The sequence below is a fragment of the Mauremys reevesii genome, linkage group 2 (assembly GCF_016161935.1).
Source record: "Mauremys reevesii isolate NIE-2019 linkage group 2, ASM1616193v1, whole genome shotgun sequence".
Classification (NCBI taxonomy): domain Eukaryota; kingdom Metazoa; phylum Chordata; order Testudines; family Geoemydidae; genus Mauremys; species Mauremys reevesii.
Window position 1 is genome coordinate 47,831,601 of NC_052624.1, and position 17,631 is coordinate 47,849,231.

The 17,631-nt window shown below is 46.4% G+C and overlaps 1 protein-coding gene across 8 annotated transcripts in view; it reads left to right on the top strand.

Annotated features, from left to right (window-relative positions):
* ASB4 (ankyrin repeat and SOCS box containing 4) overlaps positions 1 to 17,631 on the top strand; it is a 31,731-nt gene that overhangs the window by 3,289 nt on the left and 10,811 nt on the right. For 2 of the 8 annotated variants that reach the window (XM_039527156.1, XM_039527160.1), the window contains exons 2-4: positions 4,580 to 4,876; positions 9,413 to 9,712; positions 16,923 to 17,000. In XM_039527156.1, coding sequence (XP_039383090.1) covers positions 4,699 to 4,876; positions 9,413 to 9,712; positions 16,923 to 17,000 — 556 coding nt within the window. In that variant the 5' untranslated portion in view covers positions 4,580 to 4,698. Of the gene's footprint in view, positions 1 to 2,070; positions 2,115 to 4,579; positions 4,877 to 9,412; positions 9,713 to 16,922; positions 17,001 to 17,631 lie in introns of all 8 variants that reach the window. The other 6 variants (XM_039527164.1, XM_039527162.1, XM_039527157.1 and 3 more) reach the window with 5 other exon arrangements.

Consider the following 17,631-nt stretch of genomic DNA (forward strand, 5'->3'; position numbering starts at 1 on the left):
ACATTCGGTTGCTGTTCCTTTTGAAATCAGTGACAAACTCCTATTGACTTCTGTGGAAGTCAGATTGGGTTTCAAGGCCTGTGTTCAATTTTACCTTACCTGCAGTTGTCTTCTCTGTTTGTTCCCTCTCACCTTGGTCTGTTGTGATCATATATTGTTAGATGTTTAATTTACACTGTAGCTCTTCAGGGTAGAGATCTGGTTTTCCTACAGAGTACAATGTATCTGTAAAATACCAATCACACCTGCAGTGCTATTGATCCAATCTATAACAATAATAATAATAATTAATAATAATGTTGGACCATTGTTTGGTGTCAGCATTTTCAAAATATTTGCAGCATTTGGACTCATCTGACATCAGTCTTGACTTTCAAAAACAAACTGCCACCTTGTGGTACAATTTGAAAGACGTCTGTAGAAAATTAGATCTATAGAGATCTAGGATTTTTTGCCTCTCCCTGTGGTCTTCAGAGTTTCACCTTTTCTTTCCAAAATAAAAAATCCAAGATACACTACTCCACATTCGGAGATAAAGTTTTATTATGATTATTTGTCAATCCAAAACATAGGGCCATTTCTAACAAAACTTTACTCATACAAGTAAAATCACATTGAATCCTGTTGGATTACTCATATAACCAAAAATTTGTAGGACCAGGCCCAAACACACATAATTAATTATAATTAAGGCTACAATTATGTCATGGAAGTCACAGAATCCATGATTTCCAGAGACCTCCCTGGCATTTTCTGCTTCAGCCCCGGGGGCTGCGGGACTCTGGAGCTGGCAGCCAGTAAGGGTCCCAGAGGTCGCAGCTGCTGCAGGTGGCAGGATTGCTCGCACCGCCCAGCTGCTGCAGGCGGCCCCTCACCTATCAGCCACTGGCCCCGCAGCTCCAAGCCGTGGCGCGGGGGATCCTGGAGCCACAGTAGCACTGGCTGCTGGACCCCCCCACCTTTCCATTTTGTCAGTTATTTTTAGTAAAAGGTCAAGTCTACTACCAGACAGGTCACAGGCTTCTGTGAATTTTTGTTTATTGCCCGTAACCTGTCCGTGACTTATACTAAAAATAACTGACAAAACCTTAGTCTTACTTATAATTATATCTATATGTTTCCTAAAGTCACCAGTGCTATATATTACAATCAGTTTCAAATCTAGGCTCTGATTCTCATTAACACTAAGGTTCCAATAGTTAAGCCCATTTTAATACCCTTTACACTGCCAGACTGATATAAAGGGGTTTTGGCATTAATGAGAGTCAGACCCATTGAAGAGATCTTTCAACATCTCACTCACCAGGTTGCAAGACTCTGTATACATCTCAGATCAGTGATTTATTTAAACTATATGGAAAACTAGTACTGCATATAAACACAAAAGCTTTGTTAAGGTGAAGTTATGGTTGCAGCCACCTATTAGTATTTTGATTATATAGCATCTTTTGAGAACGTAGTAGTTAATGCAAATGTTAGGAACCCAGGAAATGCAGCAGATGTAGCAGAGCCATCCACCAATGAGAATGAAAGAAGGGTTTATACAAAAGACATTATGACTGTATGAAAAGTCCTTCACTGAAACTAATCTTAAATTAAACCTTCCGACATGGCAATGGTAGAGGTCTGAGCAGTCCCTTGCCTCACAGGAGTATGTCTTATTATGTATTCTTTAGCAATTCTGCATGTGGTTTAGATCCAGAAGAGGCAGCACTGAATAATCAGAACTAAAAAAGATGGAGATATTATGACCCCTAGAGCATCCCAGTACCAGAGGACAAGAGGCTCACTGGTATTTGATAATGAGTTTCAGCTGGCCTGACCAATTCAGTGTACTCCAGCTCACAGGGGTTATAATCTGTATATAAAAGGTGTCATGCACTGTGTTTTTGGGAAACTATTAACTCACGTATCATTAATATTCCCGTGGGATGTATGTATGTGGTCTGTACTAAGAGCTGTGTATATACATTGGAATGATGACTAAAATGTGTTTAAGGCAGGCGTGTCTTGGGGCGTTGGTAAACTGGCCTGCCCTAGACAAAGGAATGTATTTGCTTCTCTCACCAGCCCACTCATCAGGCAGAGACAATGAAGGTCAATTCACACAGAAGGTAAACAAAGGCATCAAGCTAACAAGTGGGAAGAGAAACTTTATCTGGACTATAAAGAGGGGGATCTGAACCTCAAGTGGCAAGCAATTGAATCACCTGATTATATACACAATATTACTGTATTTAGAAGTCTATTGAGTAGGGTGTTTCCCAAAAGCCTATGGTATAGTGGTGATTAATATCATAGTAAAATGTATGCATTAGCATTATATAAGGAATTATGGATACTCATGGATATCAGGCTTCACAGTCTGTATCCAAACAAAGGGAGAAACAGGTCTCTTCCAGACAGGAGGGAAATGTCACAGATGGAATGTTACCTGTCTACTATGTAAATTAAATATGGTGGAATCAAAACCCTGGCACCCCAATTTACATACAGAGGGATGGGAAGCCCACAAGAAGGGAAAACAGGCACGAAGTCATCCTGCCTCTTGACACAAGATCATTAAACTTTGGAAGATAAGCATGGGTGGCGGGTACCATAGGCTGGGGGAGGCTGTGCCTCTCCAAACAGCCAGGCATGGCTTCGCTTATGCTCCACCCCCAGGCAGCCTCCCCCTGCTTCCCACTCTGTGGCTCTTTCCCTGTCTGTGCCATGGCTCTGGATTGGGGTGGAGCTGGTACTGGGCTTGGTCCGGGGCCCTCGCCACCCGGTGCACTGGGTCTTGGGACTGCAGTGGTGCTCCGGGGCTTGGCAGGGTGGGGATGCTCCAGAGCTGGGGGTGCTGGGACCATGCCCCTCACCCACCCAGCACTCTGGGCCTGGGGAGGCTGGGGCCACGCTGGTTGGGCGGGCAGCATGGTCCCAGCACCCCAGCTCTGGAGTTCCCATCAATCATTTTGGAGCAGGTCCCTCGGCCTGCTCTGTATTTGCCCATGGTGTGAAAACGTCAAGGGGTTTTACACCTACAGTTTCAAAAGTAGCCACTTATCTTGGGTGCCCAACTTGAGACATCTTGGGTCTGATTTTTACTGGTGCTAAACCCCTGCAGCTCCCATTGAATGTAGTTGGATTTGTGGGTACCAGGGACCCTTGAATTGAAGCAGTGGGCATTCAGCACCTCTGAAAACCATGTCCAAAGTGTTTCAAACTGAGCATTCGAAGGGTGAGTCACTCAAAATAAGTGGCTATTTTTGAAACTGTAGCCCTCAACTGTGTGCATGGCAGAATGTGTACAAGTCTAGGTTGTGTGTGTGAAACTATAGTGGGTAACGTTTTCCAATGCTATGCCATGAGGCTTTTGTACTGCAGTTCTGTGACAACGAAGGTTTGTGTGTCAAGAGCAGAGCTGGGCAGAAAATGGTAATTCTGTTTCCTGGGGGATTTTGAGATTTTGAAATCCAGGTGAAACACAATTACGGTTCTTTTCCCAGCTCCACTGGAATCCTGGCTCTGGGGCAGCCAGCTGGAGCCAGGGAGCCTGGAAGCCCTGCAACCCCAGGCTGCTCAGGAGCTATGAGCCTAGAAGTTTGGGCTCTTAGGGCTTCCATGCTCTTGGCTCCCCATCAGCCTGCCAGGGAAGCTGCCAAAAAGCCTGGAGCCTGGGCTGCCAAGGAGCTGGCTGGGGGACCTGGCAAGAAACCTGGCAGCTGTCCAGTGGAATTTTGTTGACATCAGCGTAGTCACATGAAACGTTTTCATTTTGACCAAAAAAAAGTGTCCATTTTTTTTTTCAATCCAGCTCCATCAAAAAGGCTAATGTGGAAAGTGCTGCAATGGGTCTCGTTACTTGCAAGCAATAAGACAAGCAAGTAGAGTTCTGGCAAGAACCTTACTTATAATTAAGACCCACAGGTCTTGAACTTGGGTCTGTCAGCAGCTTTTGTGTCCTGGTTGCCGTCTGGTGGCTTGCTAATCACTAGTGGGCTGAGTGGCTAATGGAACCCTGGCCCCAGCAAAGGCACTGCTCATGGTGTCTTGACTGGAGGAGCGCCCAGTCCCACCTGTTGATCTGACCAGGCTTTTTAAGCTGGAGGCACAGGAAGTTGTCTGTGCAACTGGGCAAATTACTGGCTGGCTGCTACCTTGGACCCTGCCTTCTTGCCTGACTCCTGAGCCCAGCTAGCCTGACTTGTCCCTAATTCCTGCTTTCTTGATATTTGACTCAACTCCTGACTTGACTCATGCTCGGACCCTTGGGTTGACTTCTGACGCTGACTCCTGCTCCGACCACTAGGGCTGACCACCCAAGCCCTGGTTGTGACGCTTACTGCTTTCCCTGAGAAATGATACCAGAGTTAAGCAACTTTTAATTTAATTTTAATATTTTTTACACGAGATAAAAGTCTGATTAATGATACTTTTTCATTATTGGTCTCATAGCCACGGCTGTCTGTGCTTGCTTTGACAGAACTCAGAGTATAGTGACATCCAAGATAGGCATTTCAATGTCTGAAATGCTCCTTAAATAGAACAAACAGATCAGCATGACTTAGTGATAAAATTACCTTCTGGTTTACAGGCTCTCCAGCATGCAACTGCACTATAGGGAACTCAGCACACCCCTGTGTGCATAATATAAACAAACACATTTGAGAATAGACCCAGGTGAGACATATACCCGGTATAAAAGGAGAGAGCATGGAAGAAAGGATTACTCGGGCTGCAACTGCCAAGCTAATGAAAAAAGCTTTTCTTGAAGCTCTAAAATCAAATGACTACAAAACGCTGGAAGATCTTTTGATACAAAAGCAAATAGATGTGGACACGGTGTTTGAAGTGGAAGATGAGAACCTGATTTTGGCATCATACAAACAAGGTAAAAGCAGCAGCAGCTGCTGCTGCATTTGCAAAACCTAAGCAAACTGGTCTTATTAACTTACTTTTGCAGAAGCAATTGTCCTGTTTTTCCCTTCAAAATGTTACTGCTTAAATTGATTCATGAGCTATGACCTACATAACCAGTCAAAGGTAGCTCGGCCTTATGCTTCTTAGAGTAGCCCCTGATGATCCCAAATATATTTATATGGAGATTCAAAACTAATGTGTTAATACTGCTCCCTCCTCTGTGGCTGTGTAAGTCACCAGGAGCTGAATAACTGGTGTGGTACTGCTGCAGTATGCCTCCTATTTCAGAGGCTCTTTACATCTTATCTGGTGGTTTAGGTTGGGGGAAGGCCCACTACCATCCTCAGAGCTGTAGGTTCGAGAAAGCCTGGAGAAAGGATTCCTTTGCTCTCCCACCCCCGCAGAGAACCCTAGAGCACAGCCAGAATATGTAAATAAATTCTGTGTACACACCCAATCAATCCACATAAAAAAGCCCACCCAGAAACCTATGTTGTTTCAAGCTTCCCATTTTTAGCTTCTAGTAAAAATAGAGTATATTCCCCTTAGTTCAATCCCCAGGAAATGCCCTAGGCCTTGAATGTTATTTGATGGGAGATGTTTTCTTTTTCAAAATCATAGACTTGATGCCATAGTTTATTGTCAAATCAGAACAAGTAACCTATTGCCACCCTGGGAAAACAGTCAAAACAAACACTTCAGCCACAGAATCCTCTTCACGGGATGGAAAAAAATAAACAAACTCATAGCTAGGTGCTGACCAGTTTCCAACAAATGTATGTCTTAAAGCAATAAAGCAGGTTTTATGCTCAGCTAGCATCAAAACATTCCAATATTTACTTTCTACAAGATTTCTCATGTGAATCTAAGAAGCAATCAGCTACCTTTTTCAGGTATTAAGCACACATGGAAATAAACACCTGCAGTTCAATCTCTCAGCTAGTACAACAAATAACCATTTGTTGTCCATGTTTGAAGGGCTAATAATCTCACCTTTGCTTATTTCCTGTGTATCCAATACATGGTTTTTGCTTCTCTGGTTTCAAAGAGACAATGGTGATGCACAATCAATATTTGTTTTACTTGTATGGGATCTGAAAAATCTCACACAGTGATGAATGTAACACCTTAAAATATTGTCTCTTGTATTGCTCTCAGACTAAAGGCTAAAGAAAGTTTGTGTGTTCCTACAAATTTAACCCATTTTATTTAAAATGTGCAAATTGAATGAAGTATCAGAGGGGTAGCTGTGTTAGTCTGGATCTGTAAAAGCAAAAGCTCATGCTCCAAAACGTCTGTTAGTCTATAAGGTGCCACAGGACTCTTTGCTGCAAATTGAATGAAGACGGCCATAGATCTATCCCCTTTGGAGGGGTCTTTCCTCCCTCATGAGGCACATGCACCTGTCTCCCCAAATCACAATGCAATTATTCTCTTTGTTGCTTGAGGGCATTCCACTGACTCTAGGGAAAATCCTGTCTTTGTTGAACAGCCTGAATAACCAGGCTTTGATAAAGGGAGATCCAGGAGAGCAGAAAAAAACCATCATCATGAAGGCCCTGATCCTACATCATTCAACTCAATGGGAGCTTTGCCAGGAGCTTTGTAGGATCAGAATAGGATGATACTATATCCCCATGGCTGCTCTGTTTCCTCCCTTGAGGGGACTGGCTGGTGGATTCAGGCAGGACTAGTCTGCGCTGCCCAAACTCTTTCACTTTCCTGTTCCTGGACCACTCCTGGAAATATCCCATGCCCTGGGGCACAAGCAGCCTCTATGAAGCAAAACTATAAAAATGGCATAGTGGTGTTTCATGCTTGCTCTTGTGTATTTAGCAAGAGATTCCATATCAAATTTGTACCATTTATAATTTACAAATAAGAATTTTCTAGCTGCCAACTCACAGGCTCAGTTTGGTATCTGAAAAATCGAAGCAGGGCTTTTTTTGTATGCCATAGCTCATTGGCAACAAGAAAGTCTGGAATCTGAATCTAGCTGGCCAACTTTGTAGTTGATGTATGAGTCAGGCAACTTGCTCTCCTGCATCTATACAGGTTGTGCCATACTGGTAGTAATAAAAGCTTGTATTTCTCTGCAAAATAAATAGATACATCTTGGAAGCAGATAGCCATAGTATTAGAATGCTGCATTCACAGCTACTTTTATGACTAACATTTAAATGGAAATCAAGCATTTTATAGAGTTTTTTTAAAAACTTCATTACCAAACAAAGCATATGATAGATATGTACTTGCCAATTTAATTATGAGGAGAGTGAATTAAACCCACTGGAAGAGGAAAACAACAAACATTACAAGAACAAGTTACATATTACCCATTCCTATTTTTTCTCTCTAATATAGTATATATGTCTAATGCAACTATGTTAATGTTACATTAAGGATGAACATTTAATGTCATGCGCAGAAATTAAGTTTCCAATTAACTTGATCCCAATGTACGTCCTGAATCTTTTTTGGGTATGCATTTTATGCCATAGCAGTATTAAGCCTATGGATTTATCCACTGTGCGGGGAGGAGAACGGCCGGGGTATGTGTGTTATGGGAGGGGGAAAGACAGAAATAGAAAATGTTATATACCGGTATGTTCAATGCAGTTCAATCTTACCTATCGCATTTCCTGAATTTTAACTGAAACTTATCTTTGTCTTAATGTACATTTTTGTACTTAGAACAGGTATTGGTTAGAGAACAGGACACAAAGTCTGTAACTCTGCTGCTCCTGCTCCAGATTATTTTCTTTTACTTGTATACAAATTATTAAAATCACCACTTTGGAGACTATGTGCAATCATCAAGAACCAGGCATGTTTTGGGTACAATATGGGGATGCCGGTGGGAACACACTAAGTTCACTACAGACTTGTGCCGTGTGGAGAAGATAAAACAGTTGTGCACATTTCTAAATTCTGCTTTTTTAATGTGGGTGCTGTCATGTCCTGCTGAGTGCTGGCCAGTAGGTTTGGCCTAATTAGGGTGACCAGATATCAAGTGTGAAAAATTGGAATGGGGGTGTGGGGTAATAGGGGCCCATATAAAAAAAAGCCCCAAATGTCAGGACTGTCCCTATAAAATCGGGACATCTGGTCACCCTAGGCTCAATTGCCACCAGACATCGCCTCATGTAGGACTGGCAAAAATTACACATTTGATTTAGCGCCATTCTAATTTTGGTGGCTTGATGATCTGCGCGATTCGGAGAATCCACCTCAGAACAGTAGTGAGGACTGGTGATCAGGCCACTGTGTGCAAGAGCACCACTTTTTGGTCAGAGAGAAACTGGGAGAGTGAGACAGGAATCAGGAGCAGCAGCAGCCACCCTGCTCCTTCACCCTCCAAGCCCAAAAGGAAAATGTCAGCGATGGCCATGATGCTGTTTTCAAGTGTAATGGGTTCCGTAGTGTGAGCCTGTGTTTCAAAGAAAAAAATACCACTGTTGCAAAATATTGCTACGTGGTAAAATGTCAAGGGAAGAGAGGGTATCAGCAAAATTGCCAGAAAGAACAGTGAACATTTTTGGAACCAAATTTCATGCAAAAATGTCATTGCCATCACACGGACCTACACACCAGCAAACACCCCGCTGTACACCTGCGAAGGGTAGCAGGTGACAGTAAGTCTGTAATACTGCTGCAGCTACATTGCAAGGAGGCAGCCGTGCAACGTGCATCATGAGCCCTTCCACAGGAAGGCAGACCTCAGGCCCTGACATGAAATCCTGAGATCTCCTACCCAAGAACAACATGATGTGCTACCTGTTGAGTCAGGTGTCTAGCTAAGAGTCCTGCATTAGAACCTAGGGGTGCGATACTCAGCTCTCATTAGACATACTCATGCTGGCTCTCCTAGAGGTAGTGTGCTAAAAATGGTAGGGTAGCCACAGTAGCATGGGCTAGCCAACCTGAGTACAAACCCACCAGAACCCCCGAGTAGGAACTCACCACAGCTTGCCGGTGCTGCCTCTTGCTGCTTCCCATACGAGCCCAGCTACACTACTGTTTTTAGCTCACTAGCTCCAGGAGAGCTAGTGCATGTCCAACATGAGCTGGGAAGCACACCGCCAACTCCTAGTGTAGACGTAGCCTGAGTGCAGCTTTTTATTCAAATGTAGCATCTGTGCAGCTTTTACCAGATCAAAGATCCTATTTCCACCCCCCGTACATTTCAGCTGGTGGCATTTCAAATGCTTTAGGCCTTTTTTATTCAGGTTGCAGGAAGAGAAAACTACCCTTGGAGTACAGTTACGTGGCAATTCATCTGTTCAAAAAATCAATCCAGTCAGCCTGCATGCCGGCAGTGCTTAATGAAAGTAAGGTTATTACTCCAGAACACTTTGCATACACTAGACCGTAACTGATTAAATTACATTAAAATAAATTAAAGCTGAACTCCAACACCCTTCCACCCCCCTCCAATTAGTCTAATGTAATGGCTCATCTGGAAGATTCTTATTCAAGGCTGGTAATGCATCTTCACTTTTTACAGGATATTGGCTGCCTAGTTATAAGTTAAAATCATCTTGGGCCACTGGACTGCATATATCAGCCCTTTATGGATATCTGGAGAGCCTCATGGTACTGCTAGATCACAAAGCGGCTGTCAACTACAAGCCAAATGGGAAAGCTGCTATCCACGTGGCCTGTGACGTGGCAAACGTTGAGTGCCTCACAATCCTTTGCAACCACGGAGCTAATGTTAACTGCTTTTCACTGAGTGGCCATGCACCCTTACACTTCTGTACCACAAAGGCCTCTGTGCCTTGTGCCCAGCAGCTCATTTGGAGAGGTAAGTCAGACTATAACTCAGACAGTCAAGTACCTCTGAGGTTTAGCAGGAGTTTAATGGTCTGTATTATATTGTTAAGAAGCAAATAATCATATTTCATGCTTTTACAGCCCCCTAGTGCTTCACAAACAATGTGTATAGAGCCCCATTGAAACACAGCCAACTGGGAAGAGGGCAGCAGTCCAGCTGCCGTTTGGAGAGCAAGAAATTTCAATCCAGGGCATCAGGGCAAACCCTTCCTCATGCCGAAAGTAGACTTTAATGCCCACACAGAGTAGGCAAGGCCTCAGCTGCAAAAATAAATGCACACAGCCATAATATGTGCTGGAGTTTGTATCTTTGATAGATAAACTGAGAGTGTTTTTCATTTCAGTTCACTCGCCCCCCCATCCCGAAAGCCTACAGCTTTGTCCTTGTCCTGAAGTTACAGGAAGTGTGTGTGTGTGTAGAGGCAGGGGGTAATTCCCGTTGACTTCAATGGAAGCAGGATAAGCCCTTAAAAGAACTGCAAAGGAGGAAAATAAAATCAATATTACTTACAACCCCCTTACCCCAAGCTATCTTTAAAGAACGTTATTAAGTTGCTAAGTCAAATACTCAAAAGTTAGGAAATACCAGAATTAATGTTGTTGTGCAACCCTAGTCTGGTCCCTTTGTACATATACATTATGATACAGTCTATAATTACATGATCACAGGACCTCTGCCTCCTTAAGCACCAGATGGCTAGTACTTGTGAACAAATGAACCTTATTCAGTAGCTTGTTTTATCCTTGTTAATTGTGTGGACCCGGCTTTATTTACTGCAGACACTGGGTCTGGGTCGGGGTCTGGGTCCAGGCTCTGAAGACAATTATTGCTTTCTGTCATGGGGTCTCTCACCACACTGGCACCATCTGCTGGCCATTTTGGGAATTAGCTCTGGTCAGCAGGTGTGCCTTCCGGTGGGGTGGCTCTCCTATCCTCATCTCTGCCTGCAGACCCACTACAGTTCCAGTCTCACTGCCTCTCCTTCATGGCACAGCCCTCCGGCCATGTCACACTCCAGGTTCCCCCCTTCAGGGAAAGTGACATGGGGGACGACTTCTTCCACAACAGTCTAGCCGCTTCTTGCGGCAGCTCAGCAATCTATAGCCTGGCTGCTTCAGCAGCAAGTGTGGGGGACCCAGGCCCACCCACTACTCTGGGCCCCAGCCCAGGGACCCTGTAAACAACAGCTTTCCACTGCCCCTTCTTTCTTTCTTCACCAATCTGTCTCAATTCCCCAGGCCACTTCCCTGCAGCCCCAACACCTTTGGCTCCTGCACCTTCTTCCCAGGACTTCAGGCCTACAAGCCCTAGCAGCCCTGTTCACAGTGCTAGTCTCTGCAGCCCTCCAGGAAGCCAGCCCCCTCTCTAGGGCTACCAGCAGCAAACTCCCTTGGTCTGGCCTGCAGCTTTCTTTTCTATGGGCCAGCTGGGCCCTGATTGGTTAGTCCAGCCACTGCCCTAATTGGCTGCAGCCACTGCCCTAATTGGCTGTTTTCTTGCAGCCCTCCAGGCTGGGTTTTCACCCTATCAAGGCCAGTGCAGGCAGATGCCCCATCACACTTTTCTTCTGGGCTTTTCTATGGCGCTCATCAGTATGGTATCTGAGCACTTCACAAACACCAATGAATTTATTTTCACAATACCTCTGCAAGATGAGCTGGTTTCATTATCTCCATTTTACAGATGGAGAATAGAGGGGCAGAGAGGCTAAGGTCAAAAGTGTCCACTAATTTTGGCCAATTTTTGACTGATTTTTCAGAGTATTTAGCACTGTGTTCAAACCACAGCTCCCATTGACTTCAATTGCAGCTGTGATTACTCAGCATTTCTGCAAATCAGACCCTAGGGTCTCAAGTCAGGGATCTTGAAAATGAGAGACACCCAATTAGTGACTGCGTATGCAAGTGATTTGCCTTGTATCACATAGGAACCCTGTGACAGAGACAGGGATAAAATCCAGTTCTCCAAAGCAGTTTTCAACTGCCTTAACCATGAAACCATGCTTTGTCTTCCTGCAGTCCCTTGCATGCCTTCTGTCATGGCCAGGTCATGGGTGACCAGACCTAGTAGTTGGAGCCAGAATCTGCAGTCATGAGATAGGACTCCTGGTTTGGTTTACCAGGAGGTCAGAAGCAGGAGACAAACTGGAGATCAGAACCACCAGTTGGGAACCAAAATCTAGGCTGGGACAGGCTACCAGCGAGTCAGAGGCAGGAGACAAACTGAAGGTCAGCAACCATAGGTCAAGTTGGGTTGGAATGCCAGGAAATTGAGCTGGGAAGGAGTAGTATAAGCAGGGCTGCCCAGAGGGGGGGGGCAAGAGGGGCAATTTGCCCCAGGCCCCAGGCCCAGCAGGGGCCCCCACGAGAGTTTTTTGGGGCCCCTGGAGCAGGGTCCTTCACTCGTTCCAGGGGCCCCGGAAAACTCTCGCGAGGCCCGGGCCCCCGGAGCTTCTTTGCTCCTGGTCTTCGCTGGCCGGGGATCCTTCCTCTCCGGGACAGAAGGACCCCCCCGCCGCCGAATTACCGCCGAAGCGGGATCCGCTGCTGGAGTGCAGCCGGGTCTTCGGCGGTAATTCGGCGGCGGGGGGGCGATCCTTCCATTCCGGGACCCGCTGCCGAAGTGCTCCGAAGACCCGCGGTGGGGGCTGCACTTCGGCGGCGGGTCCCGCTTTGGCGGTAATTCGGCGGCGGGGGGTGCCCACCATGGGTCTTTGGGGCACTTTGGCGGCAGGTCCCGGAATGGAAGGACCCCCCGCCGCCGAATTACCGCCGAGGCGGGGGGCCCCCCGCCGCCGAAGACCCCAGGCCCCCGGAATCCTCTGGGCAGCCCTGAGTATAAGCCACACAGCTCAGAGCAGGGTGAAACCTAGTTGTTCAGACAGCTTCCTGTTCCTGCTGCTGGCTAATCAGCTGCTTTGAGACTCTGCCAAATGGACCTCAGGGTGGGTACTCACACTGGGGCTGGGCTTTATGGGTCTCAGGTAAGCTATTGCTAATAGGCTGCTAGGTGGAGGATTGGCACAGAGCTCTACCCATGAACCTTGCAGGCTTGGGTTTGAGACTCCTGAATGATGATGTCTTCTGCAACAAACAAAGTAAGGGTACTGCAATTAAAACTTTCTTCATTTCCCACTTCTGATGCATCCTCTAGAGTAGGCCCATCCTGTGCACTGAATGAAGCAGGGATCCCATTCAAAAAAACAAAAAGTAATAATGCAATTAAAGTCTGTATTGTAGTGCATATGCACAGACAACCTGAATTCTGCCATTGCTTAACTTTTGAATGTTTGACTTTGCAACCGTAATAATGTTTTTAATGTAGTTTTGTGCATGTAATTTCCTAGGTTTTTTAAAAAAGCAGCTGGAAAAACAGATATGCCATCATACTGACACCCACATGGGTCATCAGCAGGGTTGAAACCTTTAGATGCGTTACATAGAACTCTGCCACTTGAGTTAACAGAGTAACTGATAGCAGTAGTAGGTTGTTATTCTCCTTGTGGACCAGCACTAGCGGGGAATGAGACACTTTACCAGAGGGTTTCACAGATATTTGCTGACAGCAGAGAAATAGTAAGATTTCAGAGATCTAGGGTTCCATTCCAGTCTCTGGAGGGGATTGTGCTCTACTGGGCACAGACTATTATGCCCATTCCCCAAACATGGCCCTTTCTGCCCCTTCCTCTCCAATCTATTCCTGTCCCAGTCCTGTCTCATCCCCATGCCTGCCTTCTCATCCCACTCCCATTCTGCTCACTTAGCCTCTCCCAATCTCTACTCCTCAGGTTTCTCATCCTAGTTCCAGTCTCCTTGCCCAGTAAATCCTAGTCTCCCCCTCACCCCCCGGAATTCCCATCCCAGCCTCACCCCTCCCCACCCAGTCTGGGTAACATTATGTAGCCATTCCCAGTTGCTCCCCACCTGTCATCTCCTTGCACCCAGTCTCTCTCCACCCCACAGCCTCCAGTATCCCTCTCTAGGCTCCTCATCCAATCTCAATTCCCGCCAGTGACTCCTTGTCCCCATCTCTTTGCAGAGCCAGTCACATTTCTCTCGTCACGCTCTGCTTCCTCATCAGATTTCCCCCACCTCCTTCCTACTGCTCCACTCATTCATAACCGCAGTCTCCTTGTCCAGCCGGTCCCAGTCTGCTCTCTTCCTCCTCATCCAGTCTCAATCTCTTTCACAGCCAGGGTTTCCCTGTTCTCTCCTGTTGTCTCCCTGCCCAACGAGTCCTGATTTCTCCTGTTTCCCCCTGGCTCTCCTGGCCCAGCCAGTCCCACTCTCCCCCCTGATCCTCAGTCCCAGTCTCTTCTCCCACTACCCTCAGTCTCCCTACCTCTTCAGATGCCATGTCCTAAGCAACTTCCCCCACCCTACCACCTGTTCTGGCTCTTGTCTCCTCTGCATTTGATTTAGGCAGCTTCCTCCCTGCAGTCTGGGACCAGCGGAGGGTGGGGGTGAGGGACCGTGATAGCACAGGAGAAAGACAGGCTACTTGCTCTCATTTCTGGTGCCTGGACCCAGACCCACCAAGGCTTGGAGCAGTCAGAAACTGCAATTTCAGGGAAAACCCTGCTCAGCTCCCTGCAGCCACAGTCTGGAGCATGCTCATTGCAGGCGGAGTCTTCAGGGAATTAAGCTGAAGGGAAAATATATGGCTCTAATTACCTTTTCTTTTAGCATCCCCACGCTTTGGAGCAAGGACTTTACATTTGGCAAGGGGGGTGGCCTTTGTGTCAGTGTGGGCCTTTTGCCATCCCTGTGAAAACTGGCTCAACTTTGGCCAACCTGTACATTTTTTAAAAAAATCACAGTTTGCACATGCTCAGTAGAGCCATATATTTTCCCTTAGCTTTGCACTTGGAAATAGCTAAACCATTCTGGCTGAAATTTTCCAGAAAACATTGAACCTGAGACAAACACTCAGCATGGGAAGTTTCAGCCCAAATGCTTAAAGCATGGCAACTGAAAACAGGGTCTTATAATGGAAAGAGTTGGGTAATCTCAATACTAGGCAGTGCTATCAGTCCCACCTATTATCAGAATCATGGCAAATGCAAGTGCTTTGGTTTCATTTGCTACATATGTCATTACTGCAGACCTTTCCTTAGTTCTCAGAGCCAGCATATGCCTTGTGGGCAAAGCAATCTATGATCCCAAATAAATTACCACACTACTTTCCTTCAGCCGGAAGATACCTATTATTTTGTTTAGTAGAAAAGAAAATTAACGCCATCAATTTTATTCTGCCTGAAGCAAATAATCCTGACAGCAGGAGTTAGATTCGCTACCATAGGAAAGCATAAAAAGTCAAATGTACTCTTGCAAATGCAGTGTAAGATGCATGTAAATGAAAGTATGTATTCTAAAGGCTTCCTCCTCCCATTTATCACTAACATATTAATGCCTTACAATTACAGAGCCTCTTTTCATCCAAAAGCACTTTACAAACTTAAATTCCTATGCAAATTAAATATCGAGACTCCACATAAAATGGAACCACCTCTGGGGCGAAACATGGCAGCTGATTAATAGGACATGGCAACACTACACAGTCAGACATGCCTTCAACTAACATGCCTGTACTGAAGGCTCCCAGATGTACCCAACTCACATCTCCAGTTGTCTGTCTGATATCTCTGCCTGCATGTCCCAGCAACAACTCAAGCTCGGTGTGACTAAAACTGAGCTCTTCATCTTTCTCTGTTTCCCCCTTTTCTGTTAATGTTAGCAAACCTCCTGTCCCTCAGCCTGATGAGCCAGACCTAATTTTTCACACTGCTTTCTCCTTACCCATTCTTGATGCTGGCACAAAATCCTGCCTGTGCTAGCAAGGGTGGAAAATTTTAGAGGAATCAGCCCACTGTTGACATAGACATGTAGGGACTTCCATAGGACTGAGCATCAGGAAATCTGTGATGCCTGCACTTACCCTCTTCTGTGCTCCTGATTCCCCTCCAGGGCCGGTTCAACCATTTAGGCGACCTAGGCAGTCGCCTAGGGCGCTAGGATTTGGGGGGCGCCATTTTCTTCGGCAGCGACCGCGGCAGCCGGATCTTTGGCCGCCCCGGTCACCGCTGGCATTTAGGCGGAGGGAGCTGGGGCAGGGGAGCGCGGGGAGGGCTGCCTGCAGCCAGTAAGGGGGGGAAGCGTCATGCAGAGGAACCCCCCCCCGCCCCAGCTCACCCCTGCCCCGCCTCCTCCCCGAGCACGCCGTGGCTGCTTCACTTCTCCTGCCTCCCAGGCTTGCAGCACCAATCAGCTTAGGCACAGCAAGCCGGGGAGGCCGGAGAAGTGAAGCAGCGACGGCGTCTTTCAGTGGAGCGGAGCAGGGGTGAGCTGGGGGGGCGGTGCCTCAGGGCAGAGGTGGGGGTGGGGAGCTGCCGCAGAGGGAGCGCCTCAGGGCGGAGGGGGAGCTGCCACGGGGCCACCTCAGAGCGGGGGCGCGGGGGGGGGAGGGCGCAAGGTGGAAGTTTTGCCTAGGGCGTGAAACATCCTTGCACCGGCCCTGTTCCCCTCCATTCTAGGAAGTGGAATCTCTCAACTTGTTTTATAAACAGTGTTTAATTTTGCTTCTGCAATGGCTTGCAATTACTTGGGGCAGACTGTCTGTAGCTAGGATGGAGTGAGATGGTCAGAGACTCAGCCACAGTAACCAGGAAGTAAAAAGACACCCCCAGTTATTTTGGCAGAAACAACACAAATAGCAAGACAGACTTTATGCTCCTTTTCCTTTGGCCCATCATTCGGAAGCTGCTGACACTGATTGCCCAGTAGATGGTGCTGTTGTTCCAGCAGGAATATTAATTTAGCACCAATGCTGCAGTTATACCAATCCTCTAATCAGCTTGAAAAAAAGGGCCTGATCCTCAGCTGCTGCCTTAAATGGAGCTACACTGATTTACACCACCTGAGGGTCTGGCTGAAAATGCTTTTCCTCCTGGACTCCCTATTCATGAGATGCATGCAGCAATCACTCTCAGGTGTGTTGATTTGTGAGGGGCTTTCTACTGGCATTAGAAGTCAAAAGTATCCCCTTTTCTTCATTGCCTAATTTATAGTAGAAAGAATTTCAGACACAGATTTGGACCTGAAATAGAATGAACCCAAAAGATAGAGACAAGCCCAAGCTGGGAAGCTTGCATCTGGATCCAAATGTGGTTTTTTTTTTAAAGCTCATGAACTTTTAGCTCTACAGTGGAGGCACAGGAAACTCAGAGACCATTGCTATGGACCATCTCCACATGGAACACGTATCCTTCCAAACAGCTTCCCAGTCTCTTTGAAAGGTTGGCTCCAAAGTTGGCCACTGACTGTGCCCCCTCTTCTGTACCTGCCCTATATTCTGCTCCAGGGGAGGGTGTGATTTACTGAAGACTTTGCTGGTGGTAATTTCCAACAGATTTTTGGAAATTTGCATGGTCCTGAATCTTCTCCCAAGTAGACCTAGTCGGGAACTTTTCAACACAACCAAAACTTTTTGTGGGAAGGTACCAGTTTCAACTAAACTTTTGTTGGGAAAGTTTCTTAGATCCAGGATGGAATTCCTGGGAAGACGGAGGAGCAAGAGACCCCAGAATAGCAAATAGCCTGATGGTTTGGGAATTCCTGTGGGATGTAGAAAACCACATTCAAACCCCTGCTTTGCCTGATTCAGACCAGGGACTTGAATCTGCATCTCACACAGCCTGTTTGACTGCCTGGATTATTGGCTATTCTGGGGCAGGTGTCTCCCAATCTCTCCTATTGGAGCTGTTCTACTTTGTATAAATAATTAAATATTCATTGGGCAGAAAGCCAAAGAATGACGATAGCCCAGTGGTTGGGGTGCTCATCTGGGATGTTTAAGTCACTGTTCTGCCTCATTCTCCTATCACCAAGGTG